General features: G+C 35.6%; 1 protein-coding gene across 1 annotated transcript in view; it reads left to right on the top strand.

Annotated features, from left to right (window-relative positions):
- The window catches only part of chb (CLIP-associating protein), a 1,004,436-nt gene that overhangs the window by 495,692 nt on the left and 487,336 nt on the right, over positions 1–21,408 (top strand). Inside the window, exons 14-15 of the mRNA XM_090388867.1 lie at positions 500–592; positions 17,401–17,546. Of these exons, the coding sequence (XP_090244993.1) occupies positions 500–592; positions 17,401–17,546 (239 nt within the window). The remainder of the gene's footprint in view (positions 1–499; positions 593–17,400; positions 17,547–21,408) is intronic.

Here is a 21,408-nt window from a genome sequence, read left to right as displayed (position 1 = left end):
TTCACAATCCTGCATGCTTTCTTAATTTTTAATTTATACTACATAATTATGACTATAAGCAAATGAAATGTAAAACTCCCGGTAATTTACTTATTAAGAAAATGTAGTAATCATCAAATTACAAATATGTTTGGTGATGGTGTCATCATCATTTTCAGAATTACTATTTGAGATTTCCAGATTCTTTGTGAAAAATTGGTGAATTTTAATTTATTCCCATGTGCCTTTCCTTTTAAATTAAATTAAAAAATTTTTTTTTTATTTTGTTTTTTAAAATATATGCTGTTTGAAACATGTTCTGTTTCTTGTGATTGAAGTTTAATTAATGTCTTGGGTAAATATAAACTAACACATTATGACATTGTATTTGTAATTGACCTATTGCCTATTATATTTGTTGTAAATTCTTTCTTTTATATATAAAAATAAATGCCATAAAAGTGGATGCTTAAACTCATTGTTGAATGTCATATTAAGATATTTTTATTATCGTTGTTAGATATTTTCTTCCAAAGAACTGGAACATGAACTGAATAAAATTAGGGAAACTTTAGCGGACCACAGCAATGATTGGGAGAAAAGAAATACTGCGGTAAATATACATATATATATTTTCCCCCTCTAATATTAAAAATGGAATTATAATATTCAGATTAAGTTGATTTTGTTATAATAAAATAAATATGATCTTGATTCTTAGCTATAAATGTATATCATTGTTGTAGCATGTAACTAATTAAAATTTGTCTTTTTACATATATTACACTTTTTTTAAACGATTTTGCTTTTCCAAATGCTGAAGACTAAATAAATCCACTTAAGCTGTTCTGAAAGAACAGTAAATTTCATTTGTTATGACATAAATATTTTTTGATCTTTATTTTTTAATAAGGTTAACAGACAATAGATTTGAGCAAATTAAAATTTTTATTGTAAGTTTGAAAAAAAAAAAAAAAATCCTGTCTATTATTTTTAAGTAATAGTAAAATAATACTCTTACTAAAACAAATTCTGCTAGCTTCACATATGAGGGAGACTCCTACAAAACACAAATGAACCAAAACTATGGGAATCAAGATACTGTGCAACTGATATTGGGAAGGCTTCATATTGGCCATTTCCACTTAACTTATATTTCCTTATTTGTGGAAAATCCCTCAATGCTCCTACTGTGAGGCTCTAACAGTCAGAGATATTCTGATTGACCATCTCCGTCATGTGAATATATGTAAATCCACCTTCAGTTTGTCACCTAACTTACAGAGACCATTAAATCTCATTCTTTGAAATAATTAGCTTTAGTATTAGTAGAGGCATACAATGCAAGAAAGCAAGCTTATGCAAGGAGGGAAGAAATGGAAGGTTTTTTTTTTTTTTTTTTGGCATCAGCCAAAAAAACCCCCTCCCATTTCATCCCTCCATTCGTTCCAAATGCCTGTCCAGCTCAGCCTTAAATTTATTTAGGCTATTAGCTTCTACAACAAAAGATGGAAGCCTGTTCCATCAATGAACTACCCGCTGTCTAAAGGCAAATTTTTGCACATCTATTCTACAACTATCTTTCCTCATTTGAAACTATGCCCCCTCAGGTCCTTAGTCTGAGAAAGACGAAGAATCCCATCAGCATTCAGCTTGCTCAACCCATTCAGTCAGATCACCTTGCAGGTGCCTACTCTCCAGGTGCTGCAATTTGTAGAACTTAAGCCTTTCTTGGTAAGAACACCACTTTGTTCCCCTCACCAAAGTTGTTGCCCTTCTTTGTACTCGTTCTAGTAACTCTGCATCCTTCCTAAAATGAGGCTTCCAGACCTATACACATAACTCTAGGTGTGGCCTGACCTTGTATAATGGAATTATCACCTCCCTGTCCCTGCTAGCAAAATTCCTTTATATCATTGACAGGCCCCGAGTGCCAAGCGATTTTCCAAAGCGATATATAGTGCTCTTTCCCAGTGATTTTGTTATATTTTCTTTCCAGTGCTTTTCTCATACTCATTTCTTTGTAAGTGGTTCTGTACTTAACAGATCCTAAGTAAGAACCCAGAAAGGAAAATTGCCTTTCTTTTCCTAGTATATTTATTAATTTTCTGCACTAACAAACTAACCTCCCCAACCGCTTGGCCACTAGGTGGCACCGCTCCTGCCTCCACGTGGCGGGGCTGGAAGTCTGGGAGGAAAAGCGCTCACTCCCAGGGCTAAAAGGAGCAACAATGGACTGTGATACATGTCCACCACTAGAGCCGACAGGCTCTCAACATACTGAGACTAGAAGAATGGAAGACGATCCCAATCTGGCGAAAAGAATGAAAAAAGACTGTAACAAATCAGAACCACCAGCTTTTCTGATTGTACATTCTTTATCGACGCAGCCACTAAGCAGACTCTCTCCCTTTGTCATCCAGAGATGTCTGGAGAATGCAGCAGGTACACCGAAAATGGTGAAAAGGCTCCAATCAGGAGATCTCTTAATTGAGACCACTCAAGCAAGGCATTCAGAATTTTTATTAAAAATGACATCTATAAGCGGAATCCCAATCAAAGTCTCACCACATAACACCTTGAACTCCTCAAAAGGAGTAATAAGTGAGTGGGATTTGTTGAACGTAACTGAAGAGGAGATAGTCGTGGAATTAGCAGAACAGAAAGTAACTCAAGCAAGAAGAATTATGATAAAGAAGGATGACAAACTTGTTCCCACACGTAACATTATACTGACCTTTAATACACCAAATTTGCCGACCTCAGTTAAAGCAGGCTACCTAAACTGCCGTATCCGCCCATACATTCCAAATCCTTTAAGATGTTTCAAGTGCCAAAAGTTTGGTCACTCCCAAACAACATGTAGAGGCGAAAATACTTGTCCTAACTGCGGGTCAAAAAACCATTCACAAACAGAGTGCACTGCAAAGGCTCTGGAATGTCCAAATTGCAAAAATGACCATCCAGCATACTCAAAATCATGCGAACTCTGGAAAATTGAAAAAAGAATACAAAAGTACAAGACTGAGAATAAGGTCACATATCAAGAAGCAAGAAAGCAAATAAAGTCAACTATCCCAAAAACCACGTACGCTGCCATTACACTAAAATGCCAAGCTGTTTCAACCCAAACTGATGTATCAATTCCGCCAAATACATCCATTGCAGAATGGGCACGATCTGTGCTATCAACACCTCAACCTACCACCAAACCCGTTGTAGTTGATGAAATAAGCAATACCCCTATCACAGTTCCGCCTAAAATAAAATCATGTGATAAAATGTCAAATAAATCACGAAGGCAACAAGCCACTGAATCACATAAGGCAAACTCAAATAGAATGGACTCTGAAAATATAACTACACACGATGAAACAGTACTTGATCTTCATGCAGAAGATGATATGGAGACTGGATTTTCATCAGGTCAAACTGATGACGTAGAAGAGAGTACAGATCCCGGACGTCCCAATTTTCCTAAAAAAGATAAAATGAAATATGAACGTCAAAAGCAAACCACTCACAAGAAACAGACAGACTCGCCTTCCCTCCTCAAACCCCGATAATGCAGAACATTGTTCAATGGAATTGTAGAGGTTTACGCAGCAATACCGATGACATCTATGATTTAATCTCCCGATACAGTCCTATAGCTATTTGTATTCAAGAGACTAATCTAACTCCACAAGTAACTCCATCAATCAGAAATTTTATATTTTACAGAAAAGATAGAAACTCCTCATTATCTGCACGTGGAGGCGTCGCTATTCTAGTTGACTGTAAAATTCCTTCTAGAAACGTTCCGCTTCAAACCAACTTAGAAGCCATTGCTGTACGTGTATCAGTTGGGCAAATTCTAACTCTAGTATCTCTGTACCTTCCACCTAACAAGATGTGCACGTTTAAAGAACTAGAAGACCTTATAAGACAAATACCACCACCTTTTTGTATCCTTGGTGATTTCAATGCGCATCATCCATTGTGGGGATCAGACCACATGGACAATAGAGGACACTTGATCGAGATGATACTAGACCAATTGAATCTAACATTACTGAACACTGGTGAAAATACTTATACTCACCTTCCCACTGGATCTATGTCAGCAATTGATTTAACTCTCTGTTCCCCCATATTATATCCCAGTATAGAATGGACAGTATTAAACGACCCACATAATAGTGATCACTTTCCAATCATATGCAGAATCCAAACGCTTCAAACATCATACCCTGATAATCGCTCAAAATGGAAATTCTCCAGAGCAGATTGGGAAAAGTTTTCAACCCGTCTTTCTTTTGATAGTCAATTGATCAGACTACAACCCATTGATGATGTCACAGAACATATTACCAGGCAAATACTGACCATTGCCTCCGAAGCAATACCTCAAGCCTCCACATGTAAACACAACAACTTTAAACACTGGTGGAATGAAGCTTGTACCAATGCCAAAAAGGAAAAAAATAAAGCTTGGAACCTGTTCCGGAAGTTCCCAACTACCAACAACCTAATTCAATATAAAAGGCTAAAGTCAAAAGCTAGACAAATTAGAAGAAGAGCCAAAAAGGAATCATGGATACAGTTTGCCTCCACTATTACAAAGGATGCTAGCAGTCGTCTCATCTGGAAAAAGATTCGGCAATTAAATGGGAAATATCCACTTCTTCCTTCTCCCATCTTAATCAAAAATGGACAGGAAATTTCTTCTGAACAAGAAATAGCTAACACCCTTGCAGAGAATTTCTACCAAACATCTGCCACGTCAGCATATGACAACTCCTTCCTTAAAATCAAAGCTTCGGCTGAAAGGTACAAAATAAAATTCCATACTACCCAATATATTGCCTATAATCAACCGTTTAACCTATTTGAACTGCAAACAGCACTAAATAGATCACCCAACAGTGCAGCTGGACCTGATGGTATATATTATGTAATGCTGAAACATATAAACAGTACGGCATTGAATTTACTATTAATTTTCTATAATCGGATTTTTCTTGAAGGTACATATCCATCTTCCTGGCATCATTCCATCATTTTAGCCTTTCCTAAACCAGGAAAAGATCACACACTTCCAGAAAATTACCGACCTATTTCTCTAACCAGCTGCCTAAGTAAAATCCTAGAAAGAATGATACATAGACGGCTTACCTGGGTTCTTGAAACTAAAGCACTGATGAACAACAATCAGTTTGGTTTCCGACAGAACAGATGCACTTTGGATCTAATGGTGAAAGCCGAGACTAACATCCGCAATGCTTACGTCAAAAATGAACATCTTGTAATGGTAAGTCTCGATATAGAAAAGGCTTTCGACACTACCTGGAGGTATGGCATATTGAGAGAACTTCATTCCATAGGATTGCGAGGACACTTACCAGAATTCGTTCAAAATTTTCTTCAACACAGAACCTTTCAGGTCCACTATCAATCTGTACTTTCCCGGTCCTACACTCAAGAAGAAGGTATCCCGCAAGGATCAGTACTGAGCTCCACCCTTTTTTCACTTAGACTGAACACCATAACACACAACATCCCAAATACTGTAGAACTATATATGTATGCTGATGATCTAACTATATCTTGCCGTTCCCAAAATATACAGACCATTGAAAGACAGCTCCAACTCTCTATAAATAATTTGGAGGCATGGGCAATGCAGAATGGATATCGTTTATCAGGTCAAAAAACAATTGCAGTTCACTTTTGCAAAAGGGATGACCCACCTCGATGCACGCATTGTTCACTACCGCTTACAGTCAAACATATACTTTTAGATTGTCCTCACTACTCTCCTTTCAGAAGAATTTTCCACTCTCAATCACAACTACAAGAACCGTTATCGCTTAACCATATGATTGGTAATAGTGCTAACCTAGCTACACTCTATACATTTCTGAAGGAAATACATATATATGAATGCCTATGATGCCAAAATAGAACATATACCTTAGAATAATAATGTAGGACCTGGCACATTTTGGCCTTAGCTGCCCTTGTGCCTTTAAACACCAATACCAATATCATTGACAAGACTCCATGACCTGCCCTGGCAGCCCATCTGCACTGCTCACTGAACTTCATATTTGGCTGCACAATTACCCCCAGGTCTTTTTCACTTTCCACGTCCCTGAATGTAGTACTATGTTAAATAACGAAGAATACATTAAAAATTAAAAAAAAAAACTTACACCTTCACAGCAGCCAAAAATCCACCGTCATTACTGTTCTGCCTTCCCAGCGCCCTCTTCAAAATAATGTTAACCTTGATGAACTGTTCCAAAATTTAAAGTATCTCAATCTTTATATGATGTATTTTATTTAATGCCTATATTCTGGTTAAATGCAATCATATAGATTGAGGTACTTTAAATAAATCATGAACAGGCACTTGACCAAAAGAGGCCCTTATGGCCACTAAACATCCAACAGTAACAACTACATTTGTGGGAATCCTAAAAATTGCGATTTATGTTCCATATCCTAGCCAAATTCTCTTAATTGATATTGCTTTATAAATATCCTTTGAGAAAAATAGTCTGACAAAACATTTATTGCAACCAATTTCTTTCATCAAAGTCCATGTGTGCCTAAATAAATCTGTTGTTTACACAGATGAAAATTATTTTATTTTATTATTATTTTTCTTTATGAAATCCCCAACCTGAAAGGTAATAGAAGCTATATTACTTAGTACTGTGCATGGGATTTGAAGGCTGTGTGGACAGAAGATACTTGTTATTTGACTTGGAATTTCTGTAGATTGTAATTTTCAGGAAATACATGTGAAGGATGATTGTTCCAGGAAACAGAAGTAGAAGGAATAAATGAGGAAAAGGAAAAGTTGGTTTTGGGAATTTTTAAGTTGGACAGCGAATAGATGCTGACTGGCTGTAGCAAGTATTTTGAGCGGTTTGGAATAGTGGGGGAATTAGTTTCCAGTTCCGAAAAATAGTACCTGTTGAAATATCTATAAAAATATATGCAGCGGGAAGTGAATGTCTGTGAGAAGTATTAACATTGTACATAACGGACAGTTTAATTGAACATTGTATCATAATTAATGCAATCAACGGCATTAGATTTTCGAAGAGATAATAATGGCAGATAAGAATGAAAAAGCAACGTCTGGACGCAGTACGAAGACTACAAATGTAAGAAAAAGACCTGAATTTGAAAATTAAATTAGGCGTTTTGAAGCAAATCGATTATGGTCAACAACAAGGGGATGTGTGCCATAATTTAGGACTGGCAAGTTTAACTGTAAGAACAATTATAAAAAATAAAGAATTAATTTTAGCAGCGGGAAAGACAGCTGTTCCACTGCAAGCTACTAGAGCTGGGCTGGTTATTAGGATTGAAGCGGAGAGACTTTAGGTAAGAAACGAGAAACTTCAGGTAAGAAATGTTTATAATTAATCAACCTGACTGGCGCCTCCGTTGCCAGGTGGGCAGGAACAGCAGTGCGTAGCACACGCTTCTTGATTAGACCAGGGTTTGAGCCCGTGAACACCAAATACGGAGGATACGGAAAGGTCAGGGAATGACCACAGCATATCCCCGGAGCAATATGGCCTCAGTTGCTAATGCTCCTAAAAACCAAATAACAACAACAATCAACCTGATTACTCTCTTTTGAATGGAGTCAAGGATCTTGCGAGAGGGTGGGTGCACCACCTTAGTTGTGGGAACAGTATTCCACATTCGGATAGATTTCAGATTTGTACAGAATAAGTAGTTGTTTAGAAGAAAAGTAATGCTAAGAATGAAAAAGAAAATCTCAGTTTGTTTTTATGCAAAGGATGCAATATTTGCGATTTGCTTATGTGAAAAAAGATTACAGCAGGCCCTCGTTATAACGCGGTTCGCTTTACGCTGATTCGCTGTAACGCTGTTCTTATATTATAACCCGTATCTGACTATAACGCTGTCACAAATCACTATAACGCTCTTTTGCAGATTGCATTTTTGGCATGTTTAACGAAATCGTTTCATTTGATGGAGTGGATATCTTGAAAATGAATAGCAAAACAGCATTAAAACTTTTCCCACACCTGGCAAAATTTTCTCACGCACAAATTTAATTGGAATACAGTGACTTGTTACGTTCCACGATCAGCATTTTAAAAAATGATAAGTTTATTGCTTGTAATATTTGCGTTATATACATTTATCCAAAGTCTAGTCATCACTCAGTACAGTATTAGACATTGTGCATAACGGACAGTTTAATCGAACATTGTATCATAATTAATGCTATCAACGCTGTTACATTTTCGAAGAGTTAATAATGTTGGATAAGAATGAAAAAGCAACGTCTGTATGCAGTACGAAGACTAAATGTAAGAAAAAGACTGAATTTGAAAATTAAATTAGGCGTTTTGAAGCGAATCGATTCCGGTCAACAAGGGGATGTGTGCCATAATTCAGGCCTGGCAAATTTAACTGTAAGAACAATTATAAAAAAATAAAGAAATAATTTTAGCAGCGGGAAAGACAGCTGTTCCACTGCAAGCTACTAGAGCTGGTCTGGTTATTAGGATTGAAACGGAGAGACTTTAAATAATTTTATTGAAGATAATATCCAATGCAGAATTCAGTTAAGTTAAATATTATAAAGAAGAGAAAAAGAGAGAGGGAAATTAGCTTATATGAAGATCTGAAAAAAAATTCACAAAAAAAAAAAAAAAAAAGTGGAACCATTTAAAACTAGTAAGTAATGACTGTTAAAATCCAGATTTTAAAACTTAAAATGCAGGGAGAAGCTGTAAGTGCAGATCAAGGAGCCGAAACTTTCAAAAAAGAACTTTATAAGGTAAAATTATTGAAGAAGGATATTATGTGTTATACTTCTCAACAAGGTTTCAACATAGATGAAGCAGGACTTTTTAGGAAACGAATGCCTAAAAGAAGTTTCACTGAAAGAGAGGGAAAAAAAAAAAAAAAAAACATGGAAGGTTTCAAGGTGCCGAAGGATCGGTTGACTTTATTGTTGGGTGGTTACGCTGCGGGTGATTTAAAATTAAAACCCCTTTTAGCTTACCAGGAAGAGGGCCAAAGTACAACCCAAAATCGACACATTTTTCATGATTAAATTCATCGATTAAAAGAAATCAATTAAAATCAATTTAGATAAATTGATACGTAATTTTTTGATACGTAAGTAGTTACCACATAATTAGATACGCATGTAATGCAAAATATTTGATATGTACAAATATTTGAATATTAAATATTTTGACCGACGTTTGTGCATGTTTTCACTACCGTTTATTATTGGTTAGGAAATATCCTACGGCACTGACCGCAACTCACAAATACATATGTTACCTTATGGGAATGCTGCCTCGCTTAGCACGGATTCACATAGCGCTCTGTTTTTCCGGAACGAATTATCAGCATTAAGCGGGATTCACCTGTATTACACTAGCCAACAAAAAAATTTTTTTGTCATACCTCTGCAATGAAAATATGTAATTCTGGATGAAATAAATGTGCTGATTCCGAAAGTCACCATAAAAAGTCTATCGTTTCTACATTAAATGACTAATGTATAATGTTAAAATAAAATGTTATATACGTATAATTCAAGTTTGTAACAAGTGTAAAAAAAAATATATATATAGATATATATATATATATATATATATATATATATAGATATATATATATATATATATATATATATATACAGTCGATTCCGGTTATTTGGGACACATCGGGACTAGTGCATTTTGGCCTAAATAGTTAAAAATACAATGTGTGCACCCCCCCCCCCTACAATTGGTTACCTACAATCAAATCACATTACGACGAATTCACCACAGTAAAGTTCCGTTCACTATACGATGTGTAGTAAGCGCCGGTCGTGATCACGTTTTGAATTGAATTTTAATTCTATTAAACAGCGATTCTAATTAGCGGAAATAGGAGGCATATTATCCACAGGCTATAAAAGTAAAGATATATTAAGCACAAATTTACTCTTTATTACCTTAACAATTAAAAAATTAAATGATACGTGAAAATCGGAAGAATATACGTGATAATCGGAAGAATTAATACGTACTGTAATAATGTGTATATACTAACTAAACTAGCTGAAATTTCTGTTCACTGACATTTGTGGGTGGGGGTTAAAATTTAAAACAGTAAAAAGATAAGCAATCAATAACAAAGAACACGGCACACACAAATTGCAAGTAACACAACATGCGCAAGTGAGAACGGAGTAACAAATTACGAAGCTTTAAAAATAGGAATGAAGAGAAGATCTGAAAATTAATTTTTTTATTTGATTGTGGAAGTGTAAACACATTTTACCATAATAACCCACAGAATTCCAGCTGTCGGTATTACCGCAAATTCAATAAGATCAAGTTTACTGTCCGTTTATGATAGATTTCACTAACAGAAAAGCCCAATTAACAGGTGACTGCTAATTGTTTTTATTGTTTTATGGTTGTGACCTCCAGAAATCCGACCAAACTACGTGGTACGGTCAGAGACAATCGTAGGGTAATCTCCAGTGCTGAGGTCTCCTGCCCCTATTAAACGGCATTTTGTCCCAATTAAGCGAAGTAAACCCTGGCTATTTTCTTGATTGGTTTTTGTTTTTTAAGATTTGCCCCAAATAAACGGCTGCCCCGATTAACCGGTGGCCCAAATAACCGGAATCCACTGTATATACATTCTCTATAACTCATTTAATTTCAGAAAAAAATATCACAAATCACTGTGAAATACTTATATTTCAATAATATATAACCAGCATACCTGCAATTGTCCTTAAAAATGTTTGCCACTAAGGGATTTTCTCTTTCTTGTATTCTTGGTTACTCTCCCTCAAATGGAACCAGTCATCATTACAGGATCCCAGCGACCTTCGTACTGCTTTTCCATCGTGGAAATATCTTTATGAAATTGCTCCCTTTGTTCATCACTGACATCCCCCAGATTTTTGGGGGCAAATTCCAGTTGGGAATGAAGAAAATGAATTTTCAATGACATTTGACAGCTCGTGTTTTTGTTGCACTTGAGTAAATTAGACACCAACATTTCATAGTTGTCTTCTTTCCTATTGCCGAAAAAGCCATGTAGTACTGCCTTAAATGATTGTCAAGCTGGCAGTTCAACCTCCTTTAACTGGGTTTCAACATCATCTTTCAGGAGTTTCCTAATTTGGGGTCTACGAAAATTCCTTCCTTAAGTTTGGCTTATGTTAAATTAGGAAACTCACTTCTCAAGTATGCAAATCTGTTGCCTTCTTTATTTAGATCCTTCACAAAATTTTTCATCAATCCAAGTTGCACAGGGTTGGAAGAAGAAACTCCTTTGGTTGCACTAAAGGAATACATTTTACATTACATTGTCCTGGTATCAACTCGTCCCGCTTGTCCCAGTGTTGCACAACATAATGTTCTTCTGTTACACAGCTCTCACAAACACAAAAAAACAACATTTTATGAATACCCCCCCCCCATGCAAACCAATAACCTTAAGATTACTGCATATGTTCCAACCATAATCCTGGCATTTTCCATCATGTAGAAACTTCAGACATGCTTTCATCACTTTTTGTACACCCAGCTGAATGAAACATAGGATTTTAATTTTGATATCATATACTTGGATTTCAGGAAAACTTTTGATACATGGAAGACTACTGTACAAATTGGAGCAGTGTGGCATTAAGGGCAAGTTGCTACTATGGATAAAAAGCTGGTTGAGTGGGAGAAGATGGAGTTGTTATCAACAGATACTGCCCTTCATGGACTAATGCCATTAGTGGAGTCTGTTAAAATGAACCAATATGTCATACATTACTGGCTAGATGATCTGAATTTAGCAAATTCTGGTAAAATGTAACTTCCTCTATCTATTATATGTGACGTGATATGAAACTAATATGGTGATTTTCGAAATCTATGCATAAAAATTGTTTAAATCAGCATTTAAGTTCTTGGAGGTAAAAATCGTGTTGGCTAGTGTTGTTATTACTATCAGTTTATCAATCCAATAGAATTCACCCCTGGATATCCATAGGATAGGTGCTAGTTCATACTTAGATGTAAGTTATCACATTCACACCGGTTTACATTGCAGTACACAATGGCTCCACCTTCTGAAATATTTTAAAATTCAAGAAGTTTAGTGATGAGTACCACAGCAATACCATGTATTGTCTTGTATGCATACTAGTTGTTAATTTTTGGTAATAAAGGATATTAATGATAATAAGACTAAACCAGTAAAATGATTCTGACTTAGTCACAAACATTTCTATTGCCAAGGTCATGGAGATTCTAAAAAAAGAGAAGGTTCTTTTCTTTTGTTTCATGTGTAGGTACTCTATAGTTGCATTTGACTACATGGTGCCACAGTTTCCCACTGAAAAATGCCATTCTTAAATGCTAATGTAGCACTAATTTGATCAGTTGGTAGTGCATTATTTTCAAATCTGTAAATTTTTTCTGAACAAGTTTCCAGTACTTGTTGTGGTGTTTTTCAAGAAATAGATGAATTGCTAGTTGTTTTGCAGCATCAGTTCTTTCATTATCAGTGTGAAAACCTATCAGATGCTATTATGAAAGAAGAAAGAATTGTACAGTGGCCTGCAGTTGAGGAACTGAAAAATACATGAGGAAGCTTGAAATATAACAAATTATCCCAAGTTATGCTTGGTATTTTAACAATGCCTCATAGCAATGCTGAGTGTAAGAGAATATTCAGCTTGGTTAAAAAATAAAGAAAAACTGAGTTCAGATTTCTTTCTTTAAGCAATCAAAGTTAATGCCTAATAGAATATCCAAACAGAAATCCACAGGAAAATAGAAAAATGTTAGGTTAGCTAATGTTTAAATGCATGCTGCACTGGTGAACAGACCTACAGTTGTATTTTAATATGTATATTATACTAGTGAAGTTTAATTTCTAATGTAGTGTAGACCTTAAAACAACCTACTGCTTCTTGCAAAAAAAAATAGAGTGCTTCAATATCCTCATATCCATCTCCTTGAAAGTCAAAAGTTAGTGCCATGCAAAGGACTGGTTTTTATTCGTGATTTGGGAAGTAGGTCACCATTTTACTTTTGCTTTGCCTTTTTATAACTCATTTGTTTATGATAGTGTGTGATCCAAACCAGATTTATGCTTTTTGTGGGGTCTACTCATATACCTCCACCCAAAAGTATATTATTCTGACAACTGGAAACAGGATGGTTGCTATTCAAAATATAGGTCCAGTCTGTTTGAAACTTCTTTTTTTCGATCCATTTGAAACAAAAATTGTAACACTTGATTTTCAGTACAAGATTATCTAGTCATTGAATTATCATCTTCATCTTTTGAACTAGCATTGTGTAATAATATGGAAATAACTGTTGTTCTAGAACCCTATTTGTTAAGAGTATTTTAAATTTCTGAATCTATTATTCTGCAAATTTTGCACTGAAAATCAGTCTAATATCAAATTAATTGTGACATCAACCCTTAGAATAAAACCTAAAGTGTACAAAAGCACAGTGGACTCCCGCTTTACGATAATAATCCAGAGACACCATCATATTGTGAAAATATTGTAATGTGAACCCAATAACACATTGTTTTTTGGTAATTTGTTCCAAGACCTCGGAAGTTGGAATTTTCACTTTAGAACTAAGCTATTTATCTCTTTTTCTTTCACACAATGTTGTATATACACAAATTTAACACAGTAAATTTATGTCAAATAAGCACAACACAAAAAAATCACTTCAATTAAAGGATGCAAAAAGAAAACATGCAGCCCAGCCAACATGTTTACAAATGCTGCTATTGGCTGAGAGGAAGGACCTTTGGTCTGGTCAGTGACAGTCATAAGGCCATTGTAAAGTGAAATAAGTAGGAATCAGTTAGCATTAGTAGAGGCACATGATGCAAGAAAGCAAGCTTATACAGTATCAGCAAAAAAAAAAAAAAAAAAAAAAACATTTCACTGATTCAGTCATTTCAAATGTTTGTCTAGTTCTGCCTTGAATTTATTTAAGCTGTCAATTTCCACAACGACAGATGGAAGTTTGTTCCAGCAATCAACCACTCGCTGTCTAAAGGAAAATTTTTGCACGTCTAATCTACAACACTTTCCTCAATTTATATCCCCTCAGGCGATTAATTTGTGGAAGAGGAAGAATCCCATCAGCATTAAGCTTGCTCAAACCATTCAAGGCCTTATACAACTCAATCAGATCACCTCGCAGGTCGCTAGTCTCCAGACATTGCAATTTGCAGAACTTAAACCTTTTGTTTCCCGTAAGAGCAACCTTTGTTCCATTCGCCAACCTCATTGCCCTTCTCTGTACTCATTTCAGCAGCTCTACATCCTTCCAAAAATGAGGCCTCCAGACCTGTATACAGTACTCAAGGTGTGGTCTGACCATTGCCTTATACTAGGGAATGACCTCCTTCTCCCTGCTAGAAAAATTCCCGTATATTGTTGACAAGACACCATTATCCCCTCTTGCAGACTGTCTGCATTGCTCAGAGAACTTAATATCTGACTGCACAATTACCCCAAGGTCTTTTTCATTCTGCAAAAATCATTTTCACCTTTACCTGTGGCTGCTGTTAATTTGAGTCTGTGTGTTCCCTTCTATTTAAGAAAGGGATACACAGACTCAGAAGGGGTGCAAGGTATGCAGATCTTGCATGTTTAAGTGTATTCCCTCCCTCCCTGTGAAAAGTCTCATGTTAACAAGCACAGACTGTGTCAAGAAAAGTTCTATCCATTAGCCCTGCATGGTCTTTCCAAGTGCTGAATTGATTGACATGCTCTCAAGTGCTCCCTCCTATGATGTTTAGACCCAATTGCAGACACAAATTTAATAGTAACTCATGACTTTTTCACAAGGTTCCCTGTACCTGTTATGTAAATCCTCAGACTCCAATTCTTGATATTATTAATCCCAATGTGTTCAATAATATCACCTTTTGTGCTTTTAAAAGGTAATAACTGCTGTTTATAACATCATTAACTTTAGCCCCCTGGCAGATATATCCTTACCCTAACCCACCTGTTCTTTTTGCACAAAGTTTTCCATTTGCTTGACAAAGGAGACAAGAAAACAGAAAATCACAAAGAGATCACAGGAAAAGTAGTCACTTCCTTTGCGACTAGACATTACTGTAGAGGATGTCATTGTATTGTGATGCTTCGGCATGCACTCTAGTGTTGATCTGGACAGCTGTATTTGATGGGTCCCTCTCTTTTGAGGCCATCAGCCCTGTTCTTGATGCCCTCATGTAAGCCAATCATACCACTGAATTTGTGCTTAATTTCCATGTTCTTCAGAACAACATGCACAAAGGCATTCCATTTTGAGGTAAAAACCGTTTGCAAAGAGGTGACAATTAGCATACATAATATAATCCTCATTCATAGGAGAGCTCCCTTCTGTCTCCCCAAACAGAAGCATTCATGCCATGCCACTTTGAGCTATTTGCTTTGTCTGCTGTAGTCTGTGGCATGATTTTAATCTACATTTAATTTAAAAATAACACATTAAACTGAGAGATACAAAAATAATAACACTGCACAAGTCCCAATTTGTTTGACAACAGTGCAAACTATGCAGTTTTAAATTATGTTTGTATTGCTACAAATTTATAGTTTCTGGACTTGATAAAAGCAATTCTAATGTCAATTATACTCCTACAGAATTACATAGAGAAATACAAACCAGCATTTGTATCATTCTTATATCAATACAATAACAATGGTTGCAGAATTAGTTTTTTTTTTTTTTTTTTTAAAGAAATTTTGAAGCCAAGTAAATAATAAATACATAATTTTTTTTCTGGTGAATGCAAACAACAACAATTGCACTACTAACTTTAATGAGAAGGTAACAATAGCCAATTATTTTTAAGTAATAAAAAAAAAATCCACATAGCAGCTCTTTAAAGGTGATCTGATCGCCTAATGGCATAAACAGCAGGTTTGTCTTCCCATTGTAAACATGTGAAATGTTTGGGGAGAATTTATTATGTGAGAAGGAGGAAGAATAGCTCTAACCTCTGCAAACTTTATCTTCATTCCACTTCATTAAAACCACTCATAACATGGAAGCTGGTGAGTGGAATCATTTTCATTTGTGACCTACAATTGTCTTGTTGCATCTGCTCTCATAACATATTTCTTGATGTGCATGATCTCCCACAACATTATTACATTTAATATAGTAATAAGATTTAATTAAATATAGATAGATTGGCTTCAGGCTTCACAAATTCTTTAAATTTAGTCATTTTGGGCCACCAGATAAAAAAAAAATCATTTTTTTTTTAAAAAAATGAAAATTAAAAAAATAATAATAATAAATAAAAAAAAAAAATCAGACTCTCACTACATGTTCTCACATTTCCACTGCCAGTTTAAAAGCAACGTATGTGAATTCTCACTACCTTTTGGATAACAGTTGCCTGATGGTAAACAATCCACATAGTTCAGTATATTGTTTGCCAAACTAATGTCAATTCAGGTTGCACTGAAGCATATTGAGGCCTCCAATATTGAAAACAGTATAATTTTCTCTGATTCTCTAAGTGCACTTCAAGCCCTGGAAAACACCATGAACATCACCCACTCAGTCAAAAAAAGAAATAAACTCTTTGTAATACCTTATCTGAGCTTGGAAGAACCATACACTTCTGTTGGGTCCCAGGACATACGGCAATTCCAGAAAATGAATTAGCGGACAATGCCGCAAAAGCGGCTGACTTACCATCCAATGTACAGCAGAGGGTTCCACATCAAGATTATAGACGAATAATACAGGAAAAATGCATGTACCAGTGGCAATCAACATGGCAAAACCAACTTGAAAATAAGCTTCGAAGTATCAAGCCAAATCTTGAGCAATGGCCTTCAAGATTCAGTCCAATTCGACAACAGGAGGTAATATTAGCTCGTCTGCAAATAGGTCACACTAATATTACTCATGGTTATCTTTTAAGAGGGGAGATTCACCCCCCAGTGTGATCACTGTAAAACAGTGCTTTCAGTGAAGCATAACCTTGTGGAATGCACAAAATTTGCAATAGAATGCCAGAATCTCTTCCCTCCAGCCACAACTGAAGATCCACTAACACTTACTTCACTTTTGGGCAATAAAACAAATGTCTCAAAGATTTTTACCTTTCTCAAAACGATCAATATATACCACCTCCTTTAGCTAGTCAAAAATCAGTTTCCCGACTCTCGATCCATAAAGAAATAGCATAAATACTAACATATGTATGGCGCACTATGGTCATAGATACCCATGTGTCAAAAAAATTCTCAAACAAACAAAAACAAACTTGCCAGTCAGGCAATGTTCACATAACTTTGCATTAAACTGCTGCAGAATAACAAACTAATTTGTTTGATCATAATAGATGAGAAGGCTGCGGAGTGTACTTATTGCTGGTGCTGCAGACTATGAAGAATTCTATCAACAGTTACGGATTCTTGAGCCTCCTTTCCAACTTTCGGTCAAAGATCTCCGATCACAGGTAGTTCGTGAAGCATGCATTACGATTGCGTAAGTATTAGCAATTATGAGGAAAAAATGATTCCTCTAGGTAAATATATCATTCCAGCTTTTGTATTGTTGTGTACTTCAGTAACAGTTTTAATTTGCCATATATTTATTTATTCAATCTGTTTGATTCAGATCATATAGCAGTGCAGCTGGGGTACATTGGCTAAGGTAAAGTAGTTTACTCTTTCTGGGCTGAACTAAGGAATGCAATTCAAACACCTTGACTTGAGGTTGTTTAAAAGGATTGCACATTGATATTGTAGCAAACACAGAGGCTCATGGCCTGACAGGTGCACCAAATTCTTTTTTTTTTTATTATTGAAATAAGTTTTTAGTTCCATATGCAATATTCCAGTATGCTCATTCCTAAAAAAATTGTACTGTTTATTAAATGTAATTATTTCCTTTTTTTTAATGAAAATTTTAAAAATTGTGCTTTTACATGTTATTTTTGGCATAATAAATTTTTATTAATTCTATGGGAGGAAAAGAATGCTCTCTCTCTCTCTCTCTCTCTCTCTCTCTCTCTCTCTCTCTCTCTCTCTCTCTCTCTCTCTCTCTCTCTCTCTCTCTCTCTCTCTCTCTGTCTGTCTGTGCGCGTGCACACACACACTGAAACTTAAGTATTCATTACATGTATAAACACTTAAATCTAAGAACTCATTTTACATAAATAATAATTGAGACAAAAACTATTTTATATAATAATTAAGCATAAAACTTAATTTCTATAACAGTAGTGTCAGCCCTCCAATTGTAAATTTGTTTCTTGAAATGTTAAATAGCACCACAAAGCAGTAGGCAAAAAAAAAAAAAAAACATTAGGGAGTGCCTCTTTGTATATCAGCAACATTTTAATAAATATCTGTGCATTACAAGCACATCCCAAACTACTGATGTGAAGGGAGACACAGAAGAGGTAGTAATCTTGAACTAACAATTAATGCACAATAGCTTTTTTCAGTTGGGACTGTTAGATCCCATGCCACCACCTCTGAGTTACATAACTTTTCAGTGTCAGATATTGTGTATTCTTTCCTGTTATTTAGTAATGCTGACTGACCATCATACAAAAGACAAATGTAAGGTGCTTCATATGAGCAGCATTAATCCTGCATGAACATACTAACCGTGAGGACCATGCCTAGGGTAGTGTAGAATGGCCTTGGGATAATTGTGTAGTTAGATTTGAATTTCTCTGAGCAGTGCAGACAGGCTTCCATGACAGCTAGTGGGGTTTTGTTAGTGATATACAAGAATTTTTCCAGCAGGAAAAGGAGGTGACTATCCCATTGTATAAGACAATGATTAGGTTGCATCTTAAGTACTGCATATATGTTTGAAAGACTCATTTTAGGAAGGATCTGGATTCATTGGAACAAGTTCAGAGAAGAGCAAGTAGATTAATGAGGGTAGAAACGGGTGCTCTTACTGGGAAAGGCTTCAGTTCTGCAAATTACAGCATCTGGACACTAGGCACTTGTGGAGAGATCTGATTGAGGTGTTTAATGCTTTGAATAGATTGAGTGAGCTCAGTGCTGATGGAATCCTTCCTCTTGTTTAGACCACTCACAGGAGAGGGCATGAATTTAAATTGAGAAGGATGGTTGCAGGATAGAGGTGTGGAAATTTACCTTCAGCCAGCAGGTATAGATGGACAGGTTATATGGAATTTCTTTTTCTCTATCTCTCGCTTATTGATGCTTAAGTAACTTTCTCTTGTCATTTGTTAATACTATAAAGCAGTGTAATCATGGTAATTCAAACAGATTAATGTAAATTAGTGTTGGAATTAACAGTATTATAAAGGGAAAACAATTTTATATATATAAATTTTAATCATTAACTTGGTCCGGCTTAGGTCTTTTAAGACCTTTTCCGTTATAGCTCTTGGAGGTGGTCTTGATCTCACCATCGTTGTATTGGTCGACCAACATCTCTCTCTTGCCATTCTCAATAATAAATACATAAATTATCAATTTATGTATTTATTATTGAGAATGTATTATACAATGTGGTATCACTTTTTTTAATCAGGAAATTTAATCAGTCTTTTTGTCTGGGTTACTTTGTTCTCTGATGCACTTTCACCAGTTGATGTAAAAGTGGGATTTGGTGAGCTGTTATTTCATCTTCTGTTGAAAATTGAGTATATGCGTTAACTCAAAACAGCGTTTTTATGTTTCATCTCATCTGAATGATACTCTTCTTTCTTTTCTTCGTCTTGTTAAACATTATTTATATTTTTGCCATTAATTTAGTTGATTGATAATATTTTTCCTCTTCAACCTGCTTTGTTGGTATAATAAAATTTCTAAATAGTTTTAGAAAATCATTTGATTTTGCCCAGAATTTTTTCTAGTCTCATTAATATTAGATAATGCAGAATTCTAGGTGAGTGAAAGAGAGAAACACCATATCTTTCAAAATAAAAAAGTTTTGTTTTTTTTTTATATAGTTGTGAAAACTTCAGTTTGTATTGCTACATTAACATTAGTAGAACCATATGATGCAAAAAAGCAAACTTATACAGTGTCAACCAATAAATAAATAAATAAATAAATAAATAAAAATCTTCCAATTTCATCCATCCATTTGCTCAAAGCTAGGGCTTACAATATCGGGATCCAGGTATTGACATTTTTTCCCGGTATTGATACAAAAATACTGGTTTTTGTGTACTAATTTAAAAAAAAATAAATAATTGCTTATAATTTAATCACATAAATGTTATAAAATCACCTTTATGTGATTATGATGTCGTTATCTCTACTGGTAAATGTTCGATAAATCATCGATAGGACACCATGCAACATTGCAACCTCTCCTCCATTCTCTGACAACTTCATGTCTGACTGCATCGTAACTCCCAAGTCCCGTTCCTCCACTACTGGCTTTAGTTCAACTCCACCAAGTGTATAAGTTATTTTGGGGTTGCTGTTCCCCAGGTGTAAGGACTTGCATTTTGCTGAATTAAAGCTGCCACTTTTCTGACCATCCCGGCAATCTATCTAGGTCACTCTGATGAAGAAGCTCTGCTTGGCGGCGATCATTAATTACTCTACTGATCTTTACATCCTCTTCAAGTTTAGACCTCACACCCGCTATCCCTTCAGAGATGCCACTTAAGATAATCAAAAACAACAGTGGTCCCAATATGGATCCTTGGGGAATTACACTTCTTACATAACCCAATCTAAGGAATACCCTTTATCACCACCTTCTGCCTGGTGCCCTCAAGCCATCGTGCTTTCCATCTAAGGATTTTCACTGATTCCAGCTTGTCCAACTTATAAAGTAACCACTCATGTGAGACTGAGTCAAATGCTTTGCTGAAATCCAAATAAACAATGTCGAAATTATTCCCAAAGTCCAGCTCTTGAGTGACCCTATCAAAATAGCTAACCAGATTAATTAAACATGATTTTCCCTTTACAAAACCATGCTACGTATCCTACAGAAAAAATCCATTTCCATCTAAATGATCCGGAATTCCACCCTTGATCATTGCTTCTATGATTTTCCCCTACTATTGAAGTTAGACTGGCCGGTCGGTAATTTCCCATTACACTTCTAGATCCCCCTTTATGTTCCAATTTACACCAATCAAACGGAATCTCTCCTGAGTCCAGTGATGCTCTCATAACTAGCTTTAATGGTTCAATGCACTCACTTGCCACCTCCTTTAAGATTATAGGGTATATGCCATCAACCACAGGGAGCCTTACTTGCTTCTAGGTGTGAAAGTTTTCTCATTATATAATAATTTGAAATTTCAACATCATTAACATTTTTTTCGACTTCACTTCCATAACATCTCATTGACACAAAGGTGTTTTTTTATGTAAATATCGATGCAAAG

This window comes from Mastigoproctus giganteus, chromosome 14, assembly GCF_048544385.1.
Source record: "Mastigoproctus giganteus isolate SK-2022 chromosome 14, ASM4854438v1, whole genome shotgun sequence".
NCBI classification, from domain to species: domain Eukaryota; kingdom Metazoa; phylum Arthropoda; class Arachnida; order Uropygi; family Thelyphonidae; genus Mastigoproctus; species Mastigoproctus giganteus.
Note: the sequence above shows the minus strand (reverse complement) of the source record. Positions and strands in the feature narration are given on the sequence as shown.